This window comes from Macaca nemestrina, chromosome 20 (assembly GCF_043159975.1).
Source record: "Macaca nemestrina isolate mMacNem1 chromosome 20, mMacNem.hap1, whole genome shotgun sequence".
NCBI lineage: Eukaryota > Metazoa > Chordata > Mammalia > Primates > Cercopithecidae > Macaca > Macaca nemestrina.
In genome coordinates, this window is record NC_092144.1 from 49727989 (window position 1) to 49754354 (window position 26366).

The 26366-nt window shown below is 51.9% G+C and overlaps 1 protein-coding gene across 5 annotated transcripts in view; it reads left to right on the top strand.

Moving 5' to 3' along the window:
* LOC105495626 (spectrin beta, non-erythrocytic 4) overlaps nt 1-26366 on the top strand; it is a 117054-nt gene that overhangs the window by 56838 nt on the left and 33850 nt on the right. For all 5 annotated transcript variants that reach the window (XM_071086863.1, XM_071086864.1, XM_071086866.1 and 2 more), the window contains 5 exons: nt 3269-4019; nt 7318-7520; nt 12932-13022; nt 16475-16621; nt 17926-18189. In XM_071086863.1, the coding sequence (XP_070942964.1) occupies nt 3269-4019; nt 7318-7520; nt 12932-13022; nt 16475-16621; nt 17926-18189 (1456 nt within the window). The remainder of the gene's footprint in view (nt 1-3268; nt 4020-7317; nt 7521-12931; nt 13023-16474; nt 16622-17925; nt 18190-26366) is intronic.

Consider the following 26366-nt stretch of genomic DNA (forward strand, 5'->3'; position numbering starts at 1 on the left):
TACCCCACATTAGAGAGAAGAAAACTGGATCTCAGAGAGGTGAAGATGGAGGCCCAAGGTTACATAGCTAGTTAGGGGATCAAATCGGGCTTTGAAGATGGATATGTCTGACTTCAAAGACTGTGTTCTTTTTTTTTTTTTTTTTTTGAGACAGGGTCTTGCTCTTTCACCCAGACTGGAGTGCAGTGGTACGATCATGGCTCACTACAGCCTTCACCCCCCACCGAGCTCAAGAAATCCTCCTGCCTCAGCCTTTTGAGTAGCGGGACTATGGGTGCGCACCACTGCACCTGGCTACTTTTTGTATTTTTTGTACAGATCGGGTCTCACTTTGTTGCCCAGACTGGTCTCGAGCTCCTGGGCTCAAGTGATCTTCTGCCTTGTCCTCCACAAGTGCTGGAATTACAGGCATGAGCCACTGCACCCCACCCAAAGACTATGCTCTTGACTCTCTGGTGTAAGATTCCCATATCCAGGGATTTTAAAATCTCTATAGCCGAGACAATCGCAAAGCATCCAGCCTAAAAAGATAACTACAACAGTAACAATTTATAGCATGTAGAGAGATCTATATGCCGAGTGCTTTAGCCACATGATCTCATTACACACTCAATGAAGTGGACTTTATTATCCCCATTTTCCAGATAAGGAAACTGAAGATCAGAGAAGGAAATGATTTGCCCAAGGTTACATGGCAAATCTGGCTAGAGCAGAACTTGAACTCGGGTCTGTCTGATTTCAGAGTCCTAATATCTGTCCTTGTAGTGTGTCAATTCTAGAGAAGGCACAGAAACAGTTAAATATGCTAATAAATGAACAAGATATTTAGAGAATCATAATGGCTTTATGCAAGAAATAGGCAGGTCATGGTGACTCACACCTGTAATCCCAGCATTTTGGCAGGCCGAGGCGAGCAGATCACTTGAGGTCAGGAGTTTGAGACCAGCCTGGTCAATGTGATGAAACCCCATCTCTACTGAAAATACAAAAACTAGCCGGGTGTGGTGGTGCACACCTGTACTCCCAGCTACTTGGGAGGCTGAGGCAGGAGAATCCCATTTACCTGGGAGGCGGAGGTTGCAGTGAGCTGAGATGGTGCCACTGCACTCCAGCCTGGGCAACAGAGCAAGACTCTGTCTCAAAAACAAAACAGGCCAGGAGCAGTGGCTGACGCCTGTAATGCCAGCACTTTGGGAGGCCAACGCGGGCAGATCACGAGGTCAGGAGATCGAGACCATCCTGGCTAACGCGTCAAATCAAAACCCTGTCTCTACTAAAAATACAAAAAAATTAGCTGGGTGTGGTGGCGGGTGCCTGTAGTCCCAGCTACGCGGGAAGCTGAGGCTGGAGAATGGCCTGAACCCGGGAGGCGGAGCTTGCAGTGAGTCGAGATTGCGCCACTGCGCTCCAGCCTGGGTGACAGAGTGAGACTGCATCTCAAAATAAAATAAAATAAAATAAAATAAAATAAAATAAAATAAACCCATACTATTGAGGACCCCAAGAGCTTGTTTTAGTGAGTCATATTTATTGCTATTTACTATATTAGAACTTAATACTGAGAAAATTTTAAATGTTTTTATTTTTATTTATTTATTTTGAGACAAGGTCTCATCACTCTGTCACCCAGGCTGGAGTGCAGTGGCACAATCACGGCTCACTGCAGCCTCGACTTCCCAGGCTCCAGCGATCCTCCCAAGTAGCTGGGACCATAGGTGTGCGCCCCCACGCCCAGCCAATTTTTGTATTTTATGGGTCTCATCATGTTGCCCAGGCTGCTTTCCAACTCCTGAGCTCAAGCGATCCACCTGCTTCCGCCTTCCAAAGTGCTGGGATTACAGGTGTGAACCACTGCACCTGGCTGAGAAATTTGAAAACATTAAGTTATTTAAAAATAACAATAAGCTGGGAGTGGTGCGTGCCTGTCGTCCCAGCTACCCAGGAGGCTGAGGTGGGAGGACCGCTTGAGCCTGGATTGGGGGCTTCCGTGTGCCATAAAGGAGTTCGTGAATAGCCACTGCATTCTAGCCTGGGCAACAAACATAGTGAGATCTCATGTCTTAAAATTTTTTTAAAAATCTAAATATCTAATGTGTTAATATAACTAACATATTATTATATTTATTTATTTGTTTATTTATTTATGTATTTATTTAGAGACAGAGTCTTGCTCTGTCGCCCAGGCTGGAGTGCAGTGGCCCCATCTTGACTCACTGTAAGCTCCGCCTCCTGGGTTCACGCCATTCTCCTGCCTCAGCCTCTCGAGTAGCTGGGACTACAGGCACCCGCCACCACACCCGGCTAATTTTTTTGTATTTTTAATAGAGATGGGGTTTCACCGTGTTAGCCAGGATGGTCTCGATCTCCTGACCTCGTGATCCGCCCGCCTTGGCCTCCCAAAGCGCTGGGATTACAGGCGTGAGCCACCACGCCCGGCCAACTAACATATTTTTATAAAAAAATAACTTTTCATAACAAAAAATGTACTAAGAATGGCATTGTTTCGTACCTTTGTAAATCTCTTTTTTTTTTTTTTTTTTTTTTTGAGACGGAGTCTCGCTCTGTCGCCCAGGCTGGAGTGCAGTGGCGCGATCTCGGCTCACTGCAAGCTCCGCCTCCCGGGTTCACGCCATTCTCCTGCCTCAGCCTCCCAAGTAGCTGGGACTACAGGCGCCCACAACCGCGCCCGGCTAATTTTTTGTATTTTTAGTAGAGACGGGGTTTCACCGTGGTCTCGATCTCCTGACCTTGTGATCCGCCCGCCTCGGCCTCCCAAAGTGCTGGCATTACAGGCGTGAGCCACCACGCCCGGCCAACTAACATATTTTTATAAAAAAATAACTTTTCATAACAAAAAATATACTAAGAATGGCATTGTTTCGTACCTTTGTAAATCTCTTTAAAGTCTGGTTTAAGAGATGGCAGCTGGGCTTCTCTTAAGTCAGAGTCGGCTTCTGCACTCAGTCTCTCCTGCCGCCTCTGGAAAACTTCACTGAACACTCGGGAAAGAATGAGAGTGAAAAAGCAAATGGCGTCTTAACACATTTTTATGAAGATCGTTTTGTCCTCGATCAGATTACATGTTGAGAACGGCTGCCCTAAGCAAAAGTGATGGGTAGGGTTCCATTTTACACCGGCAGAAACTGGGGAAACTGAGGTCACACAATGGCTGGGTGGCTTGGGCCCGGATTCTACCCTGGGTAGGCGGGCCCTCCGCGCCCAAGAGGAGTCCCTGTCCTCCTCAAGTCACTCTCTTTCTCCTGGGCAGGTGGAACCGCATCGTGGAGCTAGTGGAACAGCGCAAAGAGGAAATGAGCGCGGTGCTGCTGGTGGAGAACCACGTGCTGGAGGTGGCCGAGGTGCGCGCCCAGGTGCGTGAGAAGCGGCGAGCTGTGGAGAGCGCGCCCCGCGCCGGCGGCGCCCTGCAGTGGCGTCTTAGCGGCCTAGAGGCCGCTCTGCAGGCGCTGGAGCCACGCCAGGCCGCCCTTCTGGAGGAGGCAGCCCTGCTGGCAGCGCGCTTCCCGGCACAGGCGTCGCGGCTGCACCAGGGCGCGGAGGAGCTGGGCGCTGAGTGGGGCGCGCTAGCCAGCGCGGCTCAGGCCTGTGGTGAGGCGGTGGCAGCAGCAGGGCGCCTGCAGCGCTTCCTACATGACCTCGATGCTTTCCTGGACTGGCTCGTGCGCGCCCAGGAAGCGGCGGGCGGCAGCGAGGGGCCCCTGCCCAACAGCCTAGAAGAGGCGGACGCGCTGCTGGCGCGCCACGCTGCGCTCAAGGAGGAGGTGGACCAGCGCGAGGAAGACTATGCTCGCATCGTGGCGGCCAGCGAGGCGCTGCTGGCCGCCGACGGCGCAGAGCTGGGCCCGGGCCTGGCATTAGACGAGTGGCTGCCACACCTCGAACTTGGCTGGCATAAACTTCTCGGCTTGTGGGAGGCGCGCAGGGAGGCGCTGGTCCAGGCACACATCTACCAGCTCTTCCTGCGGGATCTACGCCAGGCGCTCGTGGTGCTGCGTAACCAGGTGCCCACTCGGGGTGTACATTTCGGAGAGGGAGAGTCTGAGGCCGCGTGGGATTGCAGGGACAGGGGCATGCGGGGGTGGGGAGGAGGGTGTTTGCTGGGACCACTGGGTTCTGAGGTGGGTAGGAGTTGAGAGAATATCCGGAATGGATACGTGAGTTTGTGGATCATCCAGTGTGTGTGGAAGCGTGTATGTAACAGAATTTGAGGAGTACGATGAGTAGGGTAGGTTGGTGCCTTATTACAGGTGACAGTTTGTGGGCTATTCCGAGTAAGTAATGCATGTGGATATTTATTGGAGTGGCTTCCTGGGTTCATGGATTATCTGAAAGCAAATAAGACTATGAGGTTGATTGATGGTTAAATGAGGTTCAAAGAAGATCTTGGTATGGATAACAAAGGATTAGGATTATGGAGGTAGGTAACAGGCTGAGGGGTTATTGGAGTCAGTCAGTGATTGTGGATTACATGGTGTGGATGCCTAAATTAGCACAATATCTTCATTTCTGGGGATGACAACTATGGATTCTCCGGAGAGAGTAACTGTGTTTGTGGCATGAGGAACCAAGTGCAGTGGTTATCTCGGGACAGCCAATCCAGTTTGGAGATCACTCTGGGATGGGAACCAAGTTTGAGAATTTTGGCAAGATAGAACAGCCAGTTTTCAGATTGTCCAAGAGTAGCTTCCAGTGTTTGGGGACCATCTTAGAAAGGGTGCCTGCCTATACTGGTTATCTAAGGGATGCTGACCCAGTTTGAGGATTATCTACAGCAGTGGTCCCCAATCTTTTTTTTTTTTTTTAAGATAGAGTCTCACTCTGTAGCTAGGCTGGAGGGCAGTGGCATGATCTCGGCTCACTGAAACCTCAGCCTCCTAGGTTCAAACGATTCTCTTGCCTCAGCCAAGTAGCTGGGACTACAGGCGCGAGCCACCATGCCCAGCTAATTTTTGTATTTTTGTAATTTTGCGTTTTTAGTAGAGATGGGGTTTCACCATGTTGGCGAGGATGGTCTCGGTATCTTGACCTCATGATCCACCTGCCTTGGCCTCCCAAAGTGTTGCGATTACAGACATGAGCCACTGTGCTCCCTAATCTTTTTGGTACCAAGGACCGGTTTCCTGGAAGACAATTTTTCCACAAACTGGTGCGGGAAGGAAGAATGTTTTCAGGATGATTTAAGCAAATTACATTTATTGTGTGCTTTATTTCTATTGTTATTACATTATAACATGTAATGAAATAATTATACAACTCACTGTAATGTAGAATCAGTGGGAGTCCTGAGCTTGTTTTCCTGCAACTAGGCGGTCCCATCTAGTGACATCTAGGGGTGATGGGAAGCAGCAACAGATCATCAGGCATTAGATTCTCATAAGGAGCGTGCAACCTGGATCCCCCACACGTGCAGTTCACAATAGGGTTTGCCCTCGTATGAGAATGTAAAGCTGCTGCTGATCTAACAGGAGGCGGAGCTCAGACAGTAATGCTCACTTGCCCGCCCACCTCCTTCTATGCAGCCCAGTTTTTAACAGGCCATGGACTAGTACCCCTCTGTGGCCCAAGGCTTGGGAAATTCTGATCTAGGGAGTAGGGGAGAAAGGACAGAGAGCCCCTGAATCATAAGATTACTAAATATGGAGCTGAAGTGAGTGGCCTTGAGAGACCCTTTCTGACTCACCCATTTAAAGAATAGACAGGGGCTGGGCGCAGTGGCTCACGCCTGTAATCCCAGCACTTTGGGAGGCCGAGGTGGGCGGATCACGAGGTCAGGAGATGGAGACCATCCTGGCTAACACGGTGACATCCCATCTCTACTAAAAATACAAAAAAAAAAAAAATTAGCTGGGCATGGTGGCAGGTGCCTGTAGTCCCAGCTACTTGGGAGGCTGAGGTAGGAGAATGGCGTGAACCTGGGAGGCGGAGCTTGCAGTGAGCCAAGATCGCACCACTGCACCCTAGCCTGGGCGACAGAATGAGACTCAATCTCCAAAAAAAAAAAAAAAAAAATAGAGACGGGATCTGTCTATGCTGCCCAGGCTGGTCTCCAGCTCCTGGGCTCAAACAATCCCCCTGCTTTGGCCTCCCAAAGTGCTGGGATTACAGGTGTGAGCCACTGTGCCTGGCCCTGACCCACCCATTTTACCAGTTAGGAAACTAACCCCAGAGGGAAAAGAAACTCCTTGAGTTCACACAGTACCCAGTTTAGTTGTCTTCTTTTTTTGAGACAGGACCTCACTCTGTCATCCAGGCCTGAGTGCAGTGGCACGATCACGGCTCACTGCAGCCTTGACCTATGGGGCTCAAGCAATCCTCCCACCTCAGCCCCCCAAGTAGCTGGGACTACAGGCATGTGCCACTACGCCTGGTTAATTTGTTGTATTTTTAGTAGAGATGAGGTTTCACGATGTTGCCCAGGTTGGTCTCAAACTCCTGAGGTCAAGTGATCCTCCCGCCTCAGCCTCCCAAAGTTCTGGGATTATAGACATAAGCCACCATGCCCAGGCTTCAGTCTTCATATTAACCAAATATTTACTGAGTGCCTCCCCTGTGCTGGGCACTATTTTGGGGCAGAGCACACCTCAGGCAACAAAATACAAAATCCTGCCCTCATGTGGTTGACATTCTAGTACGTGGGGGAGGAGAGAGTAAGCAAGTCAATGCATTGCTAATATTGCCAGGTATATGCTATGAGAAATAATACAGGAGGGTTGGCCAGGTGCGGTGGCTCACGCCAGTAATCCAAGCACTTTGGGAGTCCAAGGCAGGTGGATCACCTGAGGTCAGGAGTTTGAGACCAGCCTGGCCAACACGGTGAAGGCCCGTCTCTACCAAAAATACAAAAAATTAGCCAGGCTTGGTGATATGCACCTGTAATCCCAGATACTTGGGAGACTGAGGGAGGAGAATCACTTGAAACCAGGAGGTGGAGGTTGCAGTGAACTGGGTTGCACCACTGCACTCCAGCCTGGGCAACAGGGTGAATCTCCGTCGGCTCCCTCCCCCCACAGAAAGAAATAATACAGGAGGATAGTGGGATAGGGCTGGGGTGGGAGTTGGTATTTTTGGCAGGGTGGTCAGAGACTTGAAGAAAGTGAAAGAGCCAGCCATGGGGGTATCTGGAGGGACAGACCGCCAGGCAGAGACACCAGCATGGACAACGGCCCCGAGGTGGGACCACAACTGCAATGTTCGATGCTTGTAAGGTTGCGGGGAGTGGTGACAAGCCAGGCTGGCAGCCTCTCCCAGGTCCTGGAATAGAATGAGGCTGACCTTTGCACCATGCTCCCTCCTCCCCAGGAGATGGCGCTGTCTGGTGCGGAGCTCCCGGGCACAGTGGAATCGGTGGAGGAGGCGTTGAAACAGCACCGGGATTTTCTCACCACCATGGAGCTGAACCAGCAAAAGATGCAGGTGGCCGTGCAGGCTGCGGAGGGCCTGCTGAGGCAGGGCAACATCTATGGGGAGCAGGCTCAGGAGGCTGTGACTCGGCTGCTGGAAAAGTAGGTCCCCCAGACCCGTCCACCCCAGGGAGGGGGCAGAAGATGGGGCCCAGCATAGGGGAGTGGTGTGGGAGGCCAGGGTCCCGCTCCTTTCATCACGATTTCTGCTTCTCTGTGGCCCTTTCCTATTTCTATTTAATTCCATGTTGTCTTAGATTTGATTTAAGTGGATTTTTTTTGAGATGGGGTCTCGCTTTGTTGTCCAGGCTGGAGTGTAGTGGCACGATCTCGGCTCACTGCAACCCTCACCTCCTGGGTTCAAGTGATTCTCCTGCCTCAGCCTCCACAGTAGCTGGGACTACAGGCATAAGCCACCACGCCCGGCTAATTTTTGTATTTTTAGTAGAGACACGGTTTCACCATGTTGGCCAGGCTGGTCTTGAACTCCTGACCTCAGGTAATCCACCTGCCTTGGCCTCCCAAAGTGCTGTGATTAGAGGCATGAGCCACTGCACCTGGCCTTAAGTGGATATATTGTGAAAAGGTAACCTGAGGCTGTCAACCCAAAATATACAGAAGGATATACAATGAAAGGTTTCTTCCTCAAGCTTGCCCTCAGCGTTCGATAGCTGGTCCTGTTGTTAAAATGTTAGGCTGGGTGCAGTGACTCATAGCTGTAATCCCAGCACTTTGGTAGGCTGGGACGGGAGGACTGCTTGAGCCCAAGAGTTCCAGACCAGCCTGGGCAACACAGTGAGACCCCGTCTCTAAAATTAAAAAAAAAAAAAGATAGCTGGGTGTGGTGATGTGTGCCTGTAGTCCCAGCTACTCTTGAGGCTGAGATGGGAGGATTGCTTGAGTCTGGGAGATTGAGACAGCAATGAACTGTGATCACACCACTGCACTCCAGCCTGGAGGACAGAGCAAGACTCTGTCTCCACTCCAAAAAAAAAAAAAAAAAAAAATGGTTAACTTACTTCCCTAGATGCCCCATTATCCCTCCTGCTCTCCTGCTCTTCTGCAGCCTCCTTGGGAACTCCCAGAACTCCCCAGATCCAGCAGCTAGAGGCCAGGCACAGGTGCGCTCCAGCTTTCCAGATGGGACCGTGTCCCCTGCCAGGCTGGTTGTCAAATATTTTGTGTAAGCACCTCTGCCTGGCCCCAGCTACTCTCGGAAGCATGCAGAGTGAGTGTCTGTGTGTCTCTGTGTCTCTCTCATCTCTTGAACCTCGTTGTTCTCTGCTTCTGTCACCATCTGTCTCTTGCCACCACTCTCTTGTCTGTCCTTGCACTAATCAAGCGAAGACATTTATTGAGCACCTGCTGTGTGCCAGGCACTATTGTAGGCAGGCCCTGAACAAAACAGCACCACCACCTCCAGCCATCATGGGAAGTCCCTTCTCGTCTTCCAGACCCAGTTCTGTCCATCATTAGAGCTGTTTCTGCTCCTCCTGGTGACCCTAAATTTCTCCGCTCAAGCTCTCTGGCTCTCTCTGGCATGATCCAGGCCAGAAAAGGACCCAGTACCCCTCCTTCTGTCTTCCCGTCTTCTGACAGAAAGCATCCCTGGTCACTTCACTGTGCCACCTCCAGCCCCAAGACTGTTACCCATTTTCTGTTTAGGGCTCAGACATCCTTTCCTTAGATTTATCTGGGACAAGGCTGCAAGTTTCTAAAAGAAACTTTTATGGAAATTCTGTTCTTGAGGATGCAAGAATAGGGGATGCACTCATCATTTAGTGCCCCCTTTTCCATCCAGGCCTGGATCCTTCCTTCCTTTGTCCCACTTTTTTTTTTTTTTTTTTTGAGACAGGGATCTTACTCTGTTGCCCAGGCTGGAGTGCAGTGGTGCAATCATAGCCCACTGCAGCCTGGAGCTCCTAGGCTCAACCAACTCTCCTGCCTCAGCCTCCTGAGTAGCTGGACTACAGATGTGAGCCACTGAGCCCGGCCTGTTCCACATTTTTTGAGCATCTGCTGCACGCCAGGCTCAGCAAAACGAGGAGGAGGAGCCCGGGGGATAGTTCATTCCATGATTCACTCATTCATTTCTTTTCAGTCATTCATTAATTGCTCCTTTCACTGTATCGTTTATTCACTCATTCTCCAGTCAATTAAACATGTACTGAGCCCGTGCTCGGTACGGAGTGGGGTGTGGTCACAGAGATGACCAGGACAGAATATGATTCCTGCTTCACAGAGCTCAAACGTTATCTGACAAGGATGGCTCAGAATGCTCGGGGCTGGGATGGAGGAAGCCCAGGCAGAAAGGTCAGGGCCCAGATGGGAGACGTGCAGGGGCTATGGGAGAGGCAGCATTTGCCCCAGGCTTGTGGTGGGTGAGATGTGAACACAGAGGTATTGAGACGGACTAATCGCTGCACCTCCCCACCATCCCGGTCATTTATTTATCTGGGGACACATTTCCCACCCTGTGGGAGGAGTGGGAGGGGTTTCTACATCCACAAGGGGGCAGAGCCATACAGAGCTGGGGACTGGGGCCCTGGGGGTCTCAGACCTGGCTTCCCCCTCAACCTGTGACATTCAGGGCAAGTCACTTAGAGCTTCGGCTTGCCTGGCCCCTCAGCTGGAACCTGTGTGTGAGGTGCTGTTCTTTTTTTTTTCTTTTTTTTTTTTTGAGATGGAGTCTCACTCTGTCACCCAGGCTGGAGTGTAGTGGGGCGATCTCGCCTCACTGCAACCTCTGCCTCCTGGGTTCAAGCAATTCTCCTGCTTCAGCCTCCTGAGTACTGGGATCACAGGCAAGAGCCACCATGTCCAGCTAATTTTTGTATGTTTAGTAGAGACAGGGTTTCACCATGTTGGCCAGGCTGGTCTCAAACTCCTGACTTCAGGTGATCCACCTGCCTCGGCCCCCCAAAGTGCTGGGATTACAGGCATGAGCCACCGTGCCCAGCCGCTAGGTGCTGTTCTTTTCTGCATTTTGCATGTCAGGCTCAGAGAGGAAAACTGACTTGCCCAGAGTCATGGCCAGGAAGTGCCACAGCCTGGATTTGAACCCTGTTGCTTTCTTTTCTTTTTCTTTTTTTTAAAGACAGGGTCTTGCTTTGTTGCCCAGGCTGGAGTGCAGTGGTGCGATCACTGCTCACGGCAGCCTCCACCTCCTGGGCTCAAACAATCCTCCTGCCTCAGCCTCCTGAGTAGCTGGGACTACAAGCGTGTGCCATCTTGCTTGGCTAATTTTTAATTCTTTTTTTTTTTTTTTTTGTAGAGATGAGGTCTCACTATATTGCCCAGGGTGGTCTCAAACTCCTGGGCTCAAGCAATCCTCCTACTTTGGCCTCCCAAAGTGCTTGGATTACAGGCGTGAGCTACCGTGCCCGGCCTACTCTGTTGTTCTTTTACCCTCATGGAGACTCAGGGTCTTCCTCATCCCTAGGACTGATGCTTGACAGTTTGGCTGCTGAAAGCCTAGAGGGATTGATTTCAGCTCAATTTCAGAGGCATTTTGTCTCTCCTGGCTCCTGAGCTACGTTGGGCAGGAGGCAGTGAATGCTTCACTTGCTTGTCTCAGGCCCTTCCTGTTCCTTCTCATTGGTTCTGTCTCTGGAACTGTCTCCTATACACTTTGTCTCTTTGCCTCCATCTATCCATCTATTTCTGTATCTCTGTTTCCTGCTCCCTGTCTGTTTTTCTCTCCCTCCATCTGCACCTCTGTATCCCTCTGTCTTTTTTGCCTCTTTCACAGACACTGTACTTGTGTTTCTCCCACCTCTTTTTCTCTCTGCCACTGTGTTTCTTGCATTCATTCATTTAACAAAAATATATCGAGCGTGCACTGTGTGCCCAGCCCTTTTCCTAGGCATTGGGGATACATCTATGAACAAAACAGACAAAAATCCCTGCCCTCGTGGAAATGACATATCCTAGCATGGGAGACAGACAAGATAAATAAGTAACACATAGCATATGTTAGATTGTGTTAAGTGCGAAGGAGAAAATTAAAGGAAAGAAAGCCAGAAAGGGTTGGGGAGTGGTCAGGAGGAACCTCGCGAAGAAGGTGATCTTTGAGTAGACATTGGGGGAAGGAGCATTCCTGACGGAGGGAACAGCCAGTGCCAAGGGCCCGAGGCTTGCTCAGGGCACAGTGAGAAGGCCAGTACAGTTATCACAGAGTGAGGGGGAAGAGTTCGAGGAGGATAAGAGTTTGGAAGGTGGGGGGGTGGGGCCTGGAAGGTCAGAAAGGCCTCTGAGATTGGCCAAGTGCAGGGGCTCACTCTCATCCCAGCACTTTGGAAGACCAAGGCGGGCGGATCACTTGAGGTCAGTAGTTCGAGACCAGCCTGGCCAACATGGCGAAATGCTGTCTCTACTAAAAATACAAAAATTAGCCAGGCCTGGTGGTGGGCACCTGTAACCCCAGCTACTTGGGAGGCTGAGGCAGGAGAATCGCCTGAACCTGGGAGGTGAGGTTGGAGTGAGCCGAGATCATGCACTCCAGCCTGGGCAACAGAGCGAGACTCCATCTCAAAAATAATAATAATAATAATAATAATAAAAGGACTCTAAGGACTCTCAGGGGGACCCTGGGAGGATAGTCTCATTCTCCCTCTCTCCCTGGGGGAGACAGACAGCAACAGGACAGGGATGCATGGGAGCCCATGTGGGATGCCCCAGCCCCATCCACCAGGCCTCTTGGGCACTTTGCCTTGCACTGTGGGCAGGAGGCCAGACTGCCCGCGGCCCCTGGTCCCAGCTGGCTCCAGGGTGGTGTGGCCTGGGTCCAGCCTGGTCAGTTCAGTCAGGCCAAGGGCCTGGCTCTGCCCCCAGGCATGCCCACTTCAGCTTCTCTGTGACTCTGCTGTCATCTCTCCCCACACTCTGCTCTCTTCCCTCTCTCCAACTCTGTGGCCCCCTGGTCTGTCTGTCGTCTGTGGGGCTGTCTTTTCCTGGTGGCATTTGCCACTTCTCTGCCTGTGTCTCTCTGGGCTATCCCTGACCAGACTCCTTCTGTCACTTTCCCTCTCTCTGCCTCCTCTTTCCTCATCTGCTGCTCCCTGAGTGTCTTTCTGGCTCTGCCTTACTCCATCTCTTTTCTCGGCTTTTCTTATTGTCTCTCTCTCTCTCTCTCTCTCTCTCTCTCTCTCTTTCTTTCTGGTGTCTCCTCTCACTTTCTCGTTTTTTGTTTTGTTTTGTTTTGTTTTTGTCCCTGGGTATGTCTGCCTTTAGTTCTCTGTTATCTTTCTCTCTGGACTTGCCTTTTTTCCTCTGCATCTGTATCTCTTTCTTTCTAAGTGCCTGTCTCTCCCTCTCCCTTTCTCTTCCTCTGTCTCTCTCTCTGCCCTTCTCCAGCCCTGTCCCTGGCTTTGCCCCACTAGTTCCTCTCTCTCTCTTACATGTTCTCCACGCCCTTCTTCCCCTACCCAGCCCAATGCCCTCACGATCCTACTGCCAGCACCTCCCCGCTACCCCCCGGGACCTTTCCCCAGCCCTTATCTCCCCATCCCTAGGAACCAAGAAAACCAGTTACGGGCACAGCAATGGATGCAAAAGCTACATGACCAACTTGAGCTGCAGCACTTCCTCCGAGACTGCCATGAGGTAGGAACTCCAGGTGTGCTGGGAACCGAGACATACCCTTTAGTTGGGAGGGAAGTGATCCTCCGCCGAGGTGGGGGTGGGGACGCCCCGTCTAAGTGGGTCGCGGAGCGATGGTCGCTCTAGGCCGCCAGGAGGCGCGCAGAGCCGGGTATCAGTGCGCATGCTCCGCAGGTCCCTGCCCGCCCACGCCCTCTCCGGGGAAGGAAGGAGGGGCCCCGGGCGCCCCTGGCAACCGCGCGTGTCCGCGCCTACGGGTCCCGCGGGGACGCGCGCTGATCTCACCTTTCTCTCCTGAGATTTGTGAGAATCGCTGTACCCCAGGAGAGGGGCGGGGCGGGCGATGGGGATAGGGGTTGAGGGCCGTGGGGGGGCCAGCGGCCCTGCGCCCTCCTGCAGCCAGCGATGGCTCTGAACCAAGCCCTCGCCCCTTTAAATGTGTTCAGGAATTAAGTCCCTTCCCTAAGGGATGATCTGCACACACAAGGGACGATCTCCCCTAATCCGAGATGTCCAGGCCCCCTTCCTTATTAGTGACGGTTCAGGAGACCTGCTGTCTTCCCCTCCTTCCCCTGCATTCCATATAACGATTCTAGACTTTGGCCACATTAGAGATGGCCCAGTAAACATTTTCCTAAACTCTAAACAGAGATAGTCCTGGCCTGGAGCCCCTCCATCTGTGTGACTCAGGATCATCCCGTCCTCCATCATCACCCCGTATCTAAGTTTCTTCCAACCAAAGCTGGTTCAGGAACCAGGTCTAACCCCTAAACCCCTCAGCCTCAATTAGAGATGATTCAACCCTCCCCGCTATGTTGAAAGCCCATGGGAGATTGTTCTCTCCGCATACGAAATAAACAAGGGCCTCCATACCCTTCCTCCCTCCCCCATAACTGGGGTAGACCTGGACTTGAGCCATTGGAGGAATCCCCTGTTCCCCGTCGCCCCCACTGGAGATTGTAAGAGATGTTCCAGGTCGCCCTCCCATATCCCTTGTCCACATGTGGTGGCCAGAAGCCCGAGCTTCTTCCCACTAGAGATGGTTCAGAAGATGGTTCACCCAGCTCCTCCCCATAATCCCCACTCCCATAGTGAGGCAGTCCAAGCCCCAGGCGCCCCCTCCCGGCATTTGATTTGGTCCAGGAGCACCCCCCCTTCCCTCATGAGATTGTTCTGGACCAGGTAGCAATCATCTGAGATGGCACAGAAGCCCCCCACCCGAAGCCTTGGGGAGAGTGGTGGTTCCTCCTGCACCCCCACCTGGGGCCCCGCAAAGAGGCGGGCAGGGAGGCAGGCAGGGGGCGCACGCGGACGGGCGCGCGGCCGCGGCGCGGGGGCGAGGGAAGGGGCGCGCGGCCGCCGGAGCCTCAGCCGTAGCCGCCGCTGCCGCTGCCGTCGCAGTGGAGGGGCGAGCGCCCGCCCGCCCGCCGCAGGGACGCCCCGCCAACGCCACTGCCGCTTCAGGTCTCGGGGGCGCCCATGGGAGGGGGTTGGCGCGCACCCCGCGGACACAGGCAGGGGAGGGGGCTCAGGCGCGTGCCCGCCCGCCGTGGCCGCGGGAGGGAGGGGCGGGGCGGCGCGGGGGCGGGTCGGGCAGGCGCCCGGACCCCCGCCCTGGGGGAGGGGCAAGGATGCCGGGAGCTGTCCGCGGTGCTGGCGCGGGCGGGACTGAGGGGCCGGCCCCCAGGGGAGGGGAGCGAAGCGGGGGGACTTCTAAGACCACTTCTAGGGTAATCTGGATTTACCCTGAGGGTTCAGGGCGTCTCAGCCTCTCTAGGGGGGGGCTCTTCTCCGGGTAATGGGACATCTAAGATTTGCCCTGGGGTTGGGGGCTTCTCAACCTTTTGTAGGGTTTCTTTCTTGTTTTGGGGGATCTGTATCAGCTTTGGATGATGGAGGTGAATCACTTTTGTGGGGCTTGGATGATGAGGGGTCTTGGATTTTCTTTGGGTATAGGGGGCTCTGACTTTGTGGGGCTTTTCCTGGGTTGTTGGATAGTCTGGTTTTGCCTTCCATGAAGAATGAATCACTTTTGAGGGGGCTTTACTTTGAGGATGGGGTACCATCTCTTTAAGGGCTCTGCTTTCACTGCAGGCTGTGGTTGCCGTTGGACTCTTCCCTACGCATCGGGAACCTGTGAATTGAGTTGGGGGGTTCAACACTGGACTTGGTTCTAGTGTGTGTATGGAATGTGATGCTGTTCTGGACCCCTGGGGAACACATGCTCAGGGAAAATGGGCTGGGGTTTGACCGGCTGGGGATCTGGGATTTGTCCTTGGCTATGACTGTGTTTGCCTCCCGGCCCCGCTGAGCTGGAGTCCGTTTTTTTTTTTTTTTTTTTTTTTCCTTTTTGCAGGAGGGAGGAGGGAGGATCTTGTGACTGGAGTGGGGAGGAGAAAGGGGAGGAGCAAACTGTTTCAGGTGCTAGGTTTGGTCATGAGTGGGGAAGTTATGGCTTGGGGGGTAAGTCTGGTTTTTTACTGGAGAGAGCTGGGGGAAGGCTCAGAAAGCAGCCTGTGATTGATCCTGCCCAGTGCCGTGAGAGGGGCCCACTCTTGGTGCTTGCGTTTTGCGTGACTGGTTTTGTTGGTGGGTGGGAGGACTAGAACTGGCTTTAGTTGTAGAATGGGGTGCTGGCTGGCCTGGGAGATTCGATCTGATCCACGATAGCGAGTCTGTGGCTAGATTTTGGGGCAGATTGGTTTGGAGAGCCAGAACACAGCTTTGTTTTTCACATTTGGCTGGGGTTGGCTTTGGTTGAGGGCTAGAACTGGTCATGGTTTGGGAATCTGTGGTCTTAGAGTCCCAGGGAAACAATTGGGGAGCCCTGTGGACTCATTAGGGGTGCTAGATCTCAATTGTGGAGGATGGATCTACTCCAGATTGGAGGGCTAGTTTAGAGACAGCTAGAGTTGGCTTTAATTGGGAGGTTGTTTAGGGGATTGATCTGGCCATACTGGAGGAACTGGGGCTAGATATGGGGGCTTCATTTGATACCCTTGGGAATGGGTTGAAGCTCTTCAATTGGTCCTTATTGGGGGGGGTGACTAAGATTGAATGAAGGGTCTAAGTGTTGCTATGTGAGGGGTGGTCCTGAGGATGAATTGGGAGTTAGCTAAATTGGGTTAGAGAGCTTGTTTTGGGGGGATGATTTGTCTCCAAGTCTAAGGGGCTGACTGGTCCTGCCTTGGGGGCTTCCCTCAAGACAGAGGACAGGGGGGCAAAGGACTGGGCATTCTGGGGACCCTTCCATCCATCCTTTACCCAGGAAAGGGCTTGAGCTGCACCCATCCCCAACATAAAGGCCTCACTTGCAAAGGTTTTTTCATCTTCTCCTCTTCGTTCCACCTATACACCCTAGCAGCCCAGGTCCTGAACCTGGGACTTCCTGAAGGAAATAGGGGGCTGTGGCAGGTTGAGGGGACCGGCTGAGCCTTCTACCCTGTTCTGCACAGCTGGATGGCTGGATCCATGAGAAGATGCTGATGGCGCGGGATGGCACGCGGGAGGACAACCACAAGCTGCATAAGAGATGGCTCCGGCACCAGGCATTCATGGCCGAGCTGGCTCAGAATAAGGAGTGGCTGGAGAAGATTGAGAGGGTGAGGAAGCTGATGGCCCCTCTGCCTGTGCCAGGTGCAGGAGGCCTCCAGGGAGCCCACATCTCACCTGCTGCACCCTCTGCTGCCATCCTGCTGGTCTCACACCTCTGGACTGACTCAAATCAGCTCCAGATCTGCTCCTAGCTATGTGGCTTTGAGTGATTCATGTAACCTCTTTGAGCCTCAATTTGCTCATCTGTAAAATGACCAGCATCTCTTCTGAATGGTGCCTGTATCCTCCTGTTTGTTAAATACTTCACTTTTTCATATAACCTCCTCTACCAGGTTCCTTCCATACCATTTGGGGCATTTAAGATGGAAGGTTGGGGAGATGGGCTGGGACAGCCCCTGGGAAGCCTAGGGTTAAAGTAAAATTTGGATTCTTACAGCCCTGGGTTCTAATTGTGTCTATGCCTGTTAACAGCTGTGGGGCCTTAGGTAATTGTGTTAACCTCTTGGAGCCTCAGTTTGCTCTTCTATAAAATTAGAGAAATAATAAATATAGCTACTTCCTGGGCTCTGTGCACATAAAGTGCTTAACACAAGACCACCCACCTAAGAGCTGTAATTACTATGGTCTTGTTACTTTTAATACTTAATGTTACCTAAGTAGCTCTGGGCCACTAAGAACCTCGACTTCAGTCTTGGAGGGACTGAGGCAGATATTTGCTCCAAGCCTCAACCCTCAGAACTTCCCCCTACTCTGGCTGAACCCCTAGACCTGCAGCCTTGGATATACACACTCTTCTGACTCACTCAGAGGCACCCAGGTTGGCATTAAACCCTTAACTGGTCATTGATGTTTCATAAGTGGTGGCTTATGGTGAAGGCAGTCTTCTTGACTTTGAGTTTAACGGAAGTTCATTCTCTCCCTGCCTCTCTGGCTCCCTCTGTCTTTCTTTCCTCTCTGTCTATCCTTCTGTCCTTGTCTTTCTTACGGTCCTCTCCCCATGTTTCTGATTTTCTGTGCCTGTCTCTCTGTTGATCACTCTGTGACTGTTTGTCTGTTCCTGATTCCTTCCCATGTCTCTGTGTCCATCTGTCTGTTTCTCCATCTTTCTGTCTCCCTCCCCTCACCTATGTCTGTCTCTCTCTTCTTGTCTCACTTCCTTGGTTCCTTCCATTTCTGGGCCTATCTCTGCATCCACCCCTCATGTCTCTCTCTCCCTATGTGTTTCCAACTTCCTGCCTCTGATTCTCTTTTCACATCTTTCCCTGTGTCCTGTCACTCTCCCACACTTCTCTGATTCTCCCCACCATCTATCTTTCTTCTCCATCTCCTGCCATCCACCCACTTGGGGCAGGAGGGCCAGCAACTAATGCAGGAGAAGCCCGAATTGGCGGCCTCCGTGCGGAAGAAGCTGGGCGAGATCCGCCAGTGCTGGGCGGAGCTGGAGAGCACCACCCAGGCCAAGGCACGGCAGCTCTTTGAGGCCAGCAAAGCAGACCAGCTGGTGCAGAGCTTTGCTGAGCTGGACAAGAAGCTCCTTCACATGGAGAGCCAGCTGCAAGACGTGGACCCTGGAGGGGACCTGGCCACCGTCAACAGTCAGCTCAAGAAGCTGCAGGTATGGCCTTCCTGGCCCAGATGAGGGCTCCCTATGCCACATATCCTTCCTTCCTTCCTTCCTTCCTTCCTTCCTTCCTTCCTTCCTTCCTTCCTTCCTTCCTTCCTTCCTTCCTTCCTTCCTTCCTTCCTTCCTTCCTTCCTTCCTTCCTTCCTTCCTTCCTTCCTTCCTTCCTTCCTTCCTTCCTTCCTTCCTTCCTTCCTTCCTTCCTTCCTTCCTTCCTTCCTTCCTTCCTTCCTTCCTTCCTTCCTTCCTTCCTTCCTTCCTTCCTTCCTTCCTTCCTTCCTTCCTTCCTTCCTTCCTTCCTTCCTTCCTTCCTTCCTTCCTTCCTTCCTTCCTTCCTTCCTCCCTCTCTCTCTGTCTCTCTCTTTCTCTCTCTTCTTTTGTTGGAGTCTTGCTCTGTCACCCAGGCTGAGTGCAGTGGTGCAATCTCGGCTCACTGCAACCTCTACCTCCCAGGTTCAAGCAATTCTCCTGACTCAGCCTCCTGAGTATCTGGGATTACAGGCATGTGCCACCATGCCCAGCTAATTTTTGTATTTTTAGTAGAGACGGGATTTCACCATGTTGGCCAGGCTGGTCTCGAACACCTGACTGCAGGTGATTCACACGCCTTGGCCTCCCAAAGTGCTGGGATTACAGGCGTGAGCCACCGTGCCTGGCCAATGAGGTCACTACTTTATATAGAGTAGCAGTTCTCAAATGTCTGGGTCTCCAGGACCCCCTTGCACTCTTAAACCGCACTGAGATCCTAAGAAAGCTTTGTATGTGTGGATTAGACTATTGACATTCACTGTATTAAAAATGAAAATTGAGGCCAGGCATAGTGGCGCATGCCTGTATCCCAGGACTTTGGGAGGCCGAGGCAGAAGGATTGCTTGAACCTAGGAGTTTGAGACTATCCTGGGCAGCAGAGCAAGAGCCTGTCTCTGTTTTATTTTATTTAGTTATTTGAGCCAGGATCTTGCTCTGCCAGCAAGCTGGAGTGCAGTGGTGTGATCACGGCTCACTGCAGCCTCAACCTCTGAGGCTCAAGTGATGTTCCTCCCTCAGTCCTGCAAGTAGCTTGGACTACAGACCCACACCACCATGCCTGACTGATTTTTTTTTAAGAGGCAGAAGCTCACTATGTTGCCCAGTCTTTATCTCTATTTATTAAACTAAAAAAAAAAAAAATTAAAACAGAGTCTGGCTCTGTTGCCCAGGCTGGAGTGCAGTGGTATAATCTCGGCTTACTGCAACCACCACCTCCTGGGTTCAAGCAATTCTCCTGCCTCAGTCTCTGGAGTAGCTGGGATTACAGGCCTGTGCCACCACACCCGCCTAATTTTTGTATTTTTAGTAGAGATAGGGTTTCACCATGTTGCCCAGGCTGGTCTCGAACTCCTGACCTCAGGTGATCTGCCTGCCTTGGCCTCCCAAAGTGCTGGGTTTACAGGCGTGAGCCATGGCACCCAGCCTGTAGTTCTCTTTCATGTCTAGAATAGAAGAGAGCTGGCTTCTCCCATTCGTGTCTGTATTCAATCCATTTCACTAGCACAGGTCATTAGGTCTCTGAAAAATGCTGCTGCATGCTGGGGAGAGAATGAGAATGGTGAAGGCAAATAACATCTTAGTATTTTTATTAAAATAGTTGTAACCTTGGAGATGCCTTGAAAAGATCTCAGGGATCCCCAGGGGTTCCTTGGCCACAGTTTGAGAACTGCTGATGTACATAATGTGCTGGGCACTGTTAACTCCTCTCTCCTCCCCAACAGCCCCATGAGGGAGGTCCTGTTATTATCCCCACCCAGGAGAAAACCACAGCACAGAAAGGATCTGTGGCTCACAGAGGTCACATGGCTACCAAGTGGCTATTCAATACCACCTTTAGTCCCTCCCTGAGCCTCTGTCCGCCCTCTTAAATAGGACTCTATCATCAGTGCAGGTCTCCCAGGGCCAGGTGGGGTTGTACACAGAAAGGAGCCGTTTAGCACAGTGCCCAGGATGTGGTCAGCCTGCAAGAAAGGGGCATCTGGCCGGGCGCGGTGGCTCTAGCCTGTAATCCCAGCACTTTGGGAGGCCGAGATGGGCGGATCATGAGGTCAGGAGATCGAGACCATCCTGGCTAATACGGTGAAACCCCGTCTCTACTAAAAAATACAAAAAACTAGCCGGGCGAGGTGGCGGGCGCCTGTAGTCCCAGCTACTCGGGAGGCTGAGGCAGGAGAATGGCGGGAACCCAGGAGGCGGAGCTTGCAGTGAGCTGAGATCCGGCCACTGCACTCCAGCCTGGGTGACAGAGCGAGACTCCATCTCAAAAAAAAAAAAAAAAAAAAAAAAAAGAAAGGGGCATCTGACTGTGAGGGTCCCAGCCAGAAACACAAGGCAGGCTCACCTGCAGAACACTTGAGTTTCTTGACAAAGGTGTGAGTGGAGAATGGGGAAGCTGCAGGAAGGGCTGTGGGACTCATGGAGGGGAGCCTTTGCTCCCCCCTAGCCAGAGAAGGCAGGGAAGGAGAAGTTACTGGAACTTGGAAGGGGAGAGTCTCGAGACAGGAGCTGGGACTCTTAGTCAAGAACGGCAGCCATGGCCAGGCGCGGTGGCTCACACCTGTAATCCCAGCACTTTCGGAGGCCAAGGCGGGTGGCTCACTTGAGGTCAGGAATTCAAGACCAACCTGGGCAACATGGCAAAACCCCGTCTCCACTAAAAATACAAAAATTAGCCGAGCGTGGTGGCAACATGGCTGTAATCCCAGCTACTCGGGAGGCTGGGGCATGAGAATCGCTTGAACTTGGGAGGCGGAGGTTGCAGTGAGGCAAGATTGCACCACCGCACTCCAGCCTGGGTGACAGAGTAAGACTCTGTCTCAAAAAAAAAAAAAAAAAAAAAAAAAAAAAAAGAACGGCAGCCAGACCATGGCACCATAGAAGGGAAGAGCCAGGGAGATAATACCCCAGACTCACTTTCCTCTGGGCTTCCCTGTGTCAACCAGGGCTGGCTTTGTGGGTGTTTGCCCATGCAGTGGCACAGGGCTCCATGCTTGCTTGGTTTAATGCCCTACTATTGATGTCTTGAATTTTTTTTTGTTTTGGAGACAGTTTCTCCCTCTGTCGCCCAGGCTGAAGTGCAATGGCATGATCATGGCTCACTACAGCCTTGAACTCCTGGGCTCAAGTGAACCTCTCACCTCAGCCTCCTGAGTAGCTGGGACTACAGGCGCGTGCCACCATGCCCAGAAAATTTTTGTATTATTTTGTAGAGACGGGGGCCTCACTGTGTTGCCCAGGCTGGTCTCAAACTCCTGGCCTCAAGTTATCCTCCTACCTTAGTCTCCCAAAGTGCTGGGATTACAGGGGTGAGGCACTGTCCCTGGACAAAATTCTTAATAAATATTTGAACAAGGGACCTTGTGTTTTCCATTTTGCACTGAAAATTATAAGCCATTTTTGAGGCCAACCCACATGGGAGCCAGAGGACAGGAGGGCTGGTCAATGCAGGTCAGTCCTGCACAGGGCAGGGTGAAGAAGCTTGGACTATGGGTCTCAAGCTCCCAGGCTGAAGCAATCCGCCCACCTCGGCCTCCCGAGGTGCTAGGATTACAGGCATAAGCCACTGCCCCAGTCTATTGCTAGGGTTCATAATTATCTTGCAGTGATTACTAATTCTTCCCCAGCAGTGTATTGCAGTGGCTGAAGGCACAGACTCAGGACTCCAGCAGGTCTGGTTCTGAGTCACACCTCCCCCACCTGCTGCCTGTGTCTCTCCCGCTGAGCCTCGGATGCCTTCTCCTTGCAATGGGAAGGACCTCAATGTTTACCTCCTGGTGGATAGCGGAAGTGTGGGAAGCAGCACAGTGAAGGGCATGGGCGGTGGAGCTGGGCTGCCTGGGCCAAGCCCTGGCTGTGTGCCTTATCACCTGGGTAGCTCAAGGAGGTTACTTTTCTCTCTGTGCTTCAGTTTCTTTTTCTTTTTTTAAGAGGGAGTCTCACACTGTTGCCCAGACTGGAGTGCAGTGGCATGATCTCGGCTCACTGCAACCTCCGCCTCCTGGGTTCAAGTGATTCTCTTGCCTCAGCCTCCTGAGTAGCTGGGATTACAGGCACCTGCCACCAAGCCTGGCTAATTTTTGTATTTTTAGTAGAGATGGGGTTTCACCATGTTGGCCAGGCTGGTCTCAAACTCCTGACGTCAAGGGATCCACCCACCTCGGCCTCCCAAAGTGCTGGGATTACAGGCGTGAGCCACCGCGCCCGGCTGTGTCTCATTTTCTTCTTCAGTAAAATGGGCATAATAATATTTCTGACCTCATAAGGACATTGTGAAGGTGAAAAGACATAATGCATTAAGTGGTTTCAGAACTGCTGACCCAACAAATCTAAGATTCAGTATTTATTCACAGGTCTTTAATTTCTTCTTCTTTTTTTTTTTTTAGACCAAGTTTTGCTCTTGTTGCCCAGGCTGGAGTGCAATGGCACAATCTTGGCTCGCTGCAACCCTCCGCCTCCTGGGTTCAAGCGATTCTCCTGCCTTAGCCTCCTGAGTAGCTGGGATTACAGGCACCCGCCACCATGCCTGGCTAATTTTTGTATTTTTAGTAGAGATGGGGTTTCGCCATGTTGGCCACGCTGGTTCCGAACTCCTGACCTCAAGTGATCCACCCGCCTCAGCCTCCCAAAGTACTGGGATAATAGGCGTGAAAACCACCATGCCTGGCCAGTCTTTAATTTTAACTGTCATAAATCTGAGAGCGTATCATCATCACTCTACTGTTTTCAAAAGCTAGTTATTTCACCCTCACTTTGGTTATGTTACTTATGTGATACACAGTTACTTCATTTGTTTTTGTTCATATTCCATTTGGGGCATTTACCCCTCCCCATGCTGCTTTTTAATTTTAATTTATTTTTATTTTTTAATAGATGGGATCTCGCTATGTTACCCCGGCTGGTCACAGACTCCTGGGCTCAAATAGTCCTCCCGCCTTAGCCCCCCAAAGTGCTGGGATTATTTGCATAAGCCACTGTACCTGGCCCCAAAACATGTTTTAAAAAAGCAACATGGATGATTGGGCACAGTGACTCATGCCTGTAATCCCAGTACTTTGGGAGGCCAAGGCAGGAGGATTGCTTAAGCCCAGGAGTTCCAGACCAGCCTGGGCCACATAGCGAGATCCACATGCCTGTGGTCCCAGCTACTCAGAAGGCTGAAGTGGGGGGATCACTTGAGTCCAGGAGGTTGAAGCTGCAGTGAGCCGTGATCATGTCACAGCACTCCAATCTGGTAGACAGAGTGAGACCCCCATCTCAAAAAAAAAAAAAGTAATTTGGAGGTGGTAAATGAAATATTTTTATAGTGTTAAAAGTTAGAACCATCTTTAGCTCACTTGTTTTTGCCAAATTGCCTGCCCAGGTCCTTGTGTGGCTGAGCGCTCTCTCCCCAGCAGTCCACATGAGCTCCTGTTTCCTCTCGTCCTTGCCAACACTTGGTATTGTCAGACGTTTTAGATCTTTCCCAGTCCGATGGCTTGGAAGTGATACCTCACTGCAATGTGTGTATTTGCATTTTTTTCTAATGCAACTGGTGAGCTTGACCATCTTTGACCCTCTTTTGTACTATTTAGGTTTTAGAGGAAGGAGTTGGGGCCTCCTGCTTTAGCCAGAGTACAGAGTTAGCTCTTCCCTCCCCGCAGGGGGTTCAATCTCGACCAAGCCCAGCAAACCATGAGATGGGGGTCCCCATTGTTCAAGGGAGAGGCTGAAGCCCAGATGGGATAAGGAATTGGCCCGGGGGTCACACAGTGATGGGTGCCAGAGGCAGGCTCCAGCACGAGACTCCTGGGCCCTTTTCCCAGCAGAGGGAGCCTGAGGCAGGAAGTGACTGTGTGAGCCATGGCACCCAGACGAAGCCCAGCTGCCCCTCAGGAGCTGCCACTGGGGAAGGGACCTGCCAAGGCCCTGCTATCCCCTCAGGCATACACAGGAAGGGGGTCGGCTGCCATCCAGCCTGGCACGTTTCCTGGCCGTCCCATCCACCCTGAGGGCACCGGGGCCAGGCTGGGCGGGGCAGGGGTGCTGGCTTGGGGTCTAAGGTGTGTAGTGGTGTGTGCTATGTGAGCCATTTGTCCCTCTCAGCCTCTCTCCGGGCCTGTGTCTCTGTCCTTGTCCCTCAGCCTTTCTGTGTCCCTTAGTTTCTGCCTCTCATCGCTGCCTCTCTGCCTCTCTCTGTCCTCCCGTCGCCATCTCTGTGTCTCTCTCTTCCCTTTGTGTCCCTCTCTGTCCTACTCTCTCACTCCCTTCTCTCTGTCTATTTATTTACTTTGAGACAGAGTCTTACTCTGTCACCCAGGCTGGAGTGCAGTGGCGTGAACTTGGCTCACTGCAACCTCTGCCTCCCAGGTTCAAGCGATTCTCCTGCCTCAGCCTCCCGAGTAGCTGGGATTACAGGCACCAACCACCATGCCCGGCTAATTTTTGTATTTTTAGTAGAGATGGGGTTTCACCATGTTGGCCAGGTTGGTCTTGAACTCCTGACCACAGGTGATCTGCCTACCTCGGTCTCCCAAAGTGCTGGGATTACAGGCATGAGCCACCACCTCAGTCTCTCTGTCTCTTTTTCTTTGACTTCTCTGTCTCTGCCTCCTTCCCTTGTTCCTCATGTCCTCCTTGTGCCCTCTCCCTCGTCCCCCACCACACCCGCTGCAGCAGGCTCCCTGGGACCCCACCTCCCAGGTCCTGGCCACATGACCCAGAATCCTCTCTTGGGGCCTCTTGCCAGGCTGTGCTTCCTGACCAAGAAGCCAGATGGTGGAGTCTCAAGTCCTGGCTCCCCAGCCCTCAGGGACCTGGCCAGCTGGTCGGCCTCGGCTGCAGGCTCCTGCTTGGAGGGGTAGGGGACTGGTCTCCTGCCATCTAAGAAAATGCACTAGAGGCTTTGCAGCTGCCAGGCTCTGTCCCTGGGGACCCCACACTTTTTCTACCCTAAGCAAAGCTCTTTCTCTGGCCAGGGAAACACCCTCCTCCCCCGTTCTGCTTCTCTGTCTCATGTTTTTGTATCCAGCTCAGCATGGCCTGGAAGGGAGTGCAGATTCAGGGGCTATACCGTCCCAGTCCTTGCCCTATTGTGACTCAAGGCAAGGGACTCCACCTTTCTTTCTTTTTCTTTCCTTCTTTCTCTCTTTCTTTTCTTTCTCTCTTTCACAGAGTCTCACTCTGTTGCCCAGGCTGGAGTGCAGTGGCACAATCACGGCTAATTATGTCTTCATAATTCACAAATTATGTCTTCAGTTTATGAAGGTGCTGGCTCGGGGTCTGAGGGGTGATCAGTAACTCAAATTATGTCTTCACAGATCTCCTTGTCTTCATTTCTGAGCACCGCTTTCTTCTGTGTTGGCCTCATTGTCAGGGAGTCCCAGATGTTGGCAGGATGACCCCAGGATGCCTGGCCTACCTCCTCCCAACTTAGGAAACCCATGGGAAAGAGAGTAGCTCTTCTGTGCACACACACTTTCCTGGCAAAAGTGGGGAGAGTGACTGGGCACAGTGGCTCACACCTGTAATCCCACACTTTAGGAGGCCAAGATGGGAGGGATTGCTTGAGGCCAGGAGTTTGAGACCAGCCCGGCCAACATAGTGAGACCCCACCTCTACCAAAAAAGAAAAAGTGGGAAGAGTTTTCATTGGCCCATCTGAGGTCACATGTTCATCTCTGACCCAATCTTTATGACCAGGGTGTTTTCAGTGTTCTCATTGGCCCCACTTGTGTCATGTGATTTACCCATGGCTCTCTAGGTTTCATTTGCCCTTCAGGAAGCTCAGGACCTGAGAGTGAGTTTTGATGTATTTGGAAGGAGAGGATGGATTTTGGGCAGGCAAAACCAACAACTCTGCACTACAGAACCTTGAAACAAGAAGTCTTGGCTTGGTTCTTGAGTTTGGGGTTTTGTTTTGCAGTCATTTGCCATAATCTGCTACCACTTAATTTTTTAATTGTTATTTTGTTTTCTTCTCTAGCTTTCCTCCATCTGTTTAGAATTACAAGGGTAATATATAAATACATTCTTTTGGGAAAAAATTGTACTAACCCAGCAGTCTTCAGTAGAACATAAAGTCTCACTGCGATCTGCCTTGCAATCCCACATCCCAGAGGGAGCCTCAATTATTTGGTCTGCATCCATCTAGACCTCTTTCTGTGC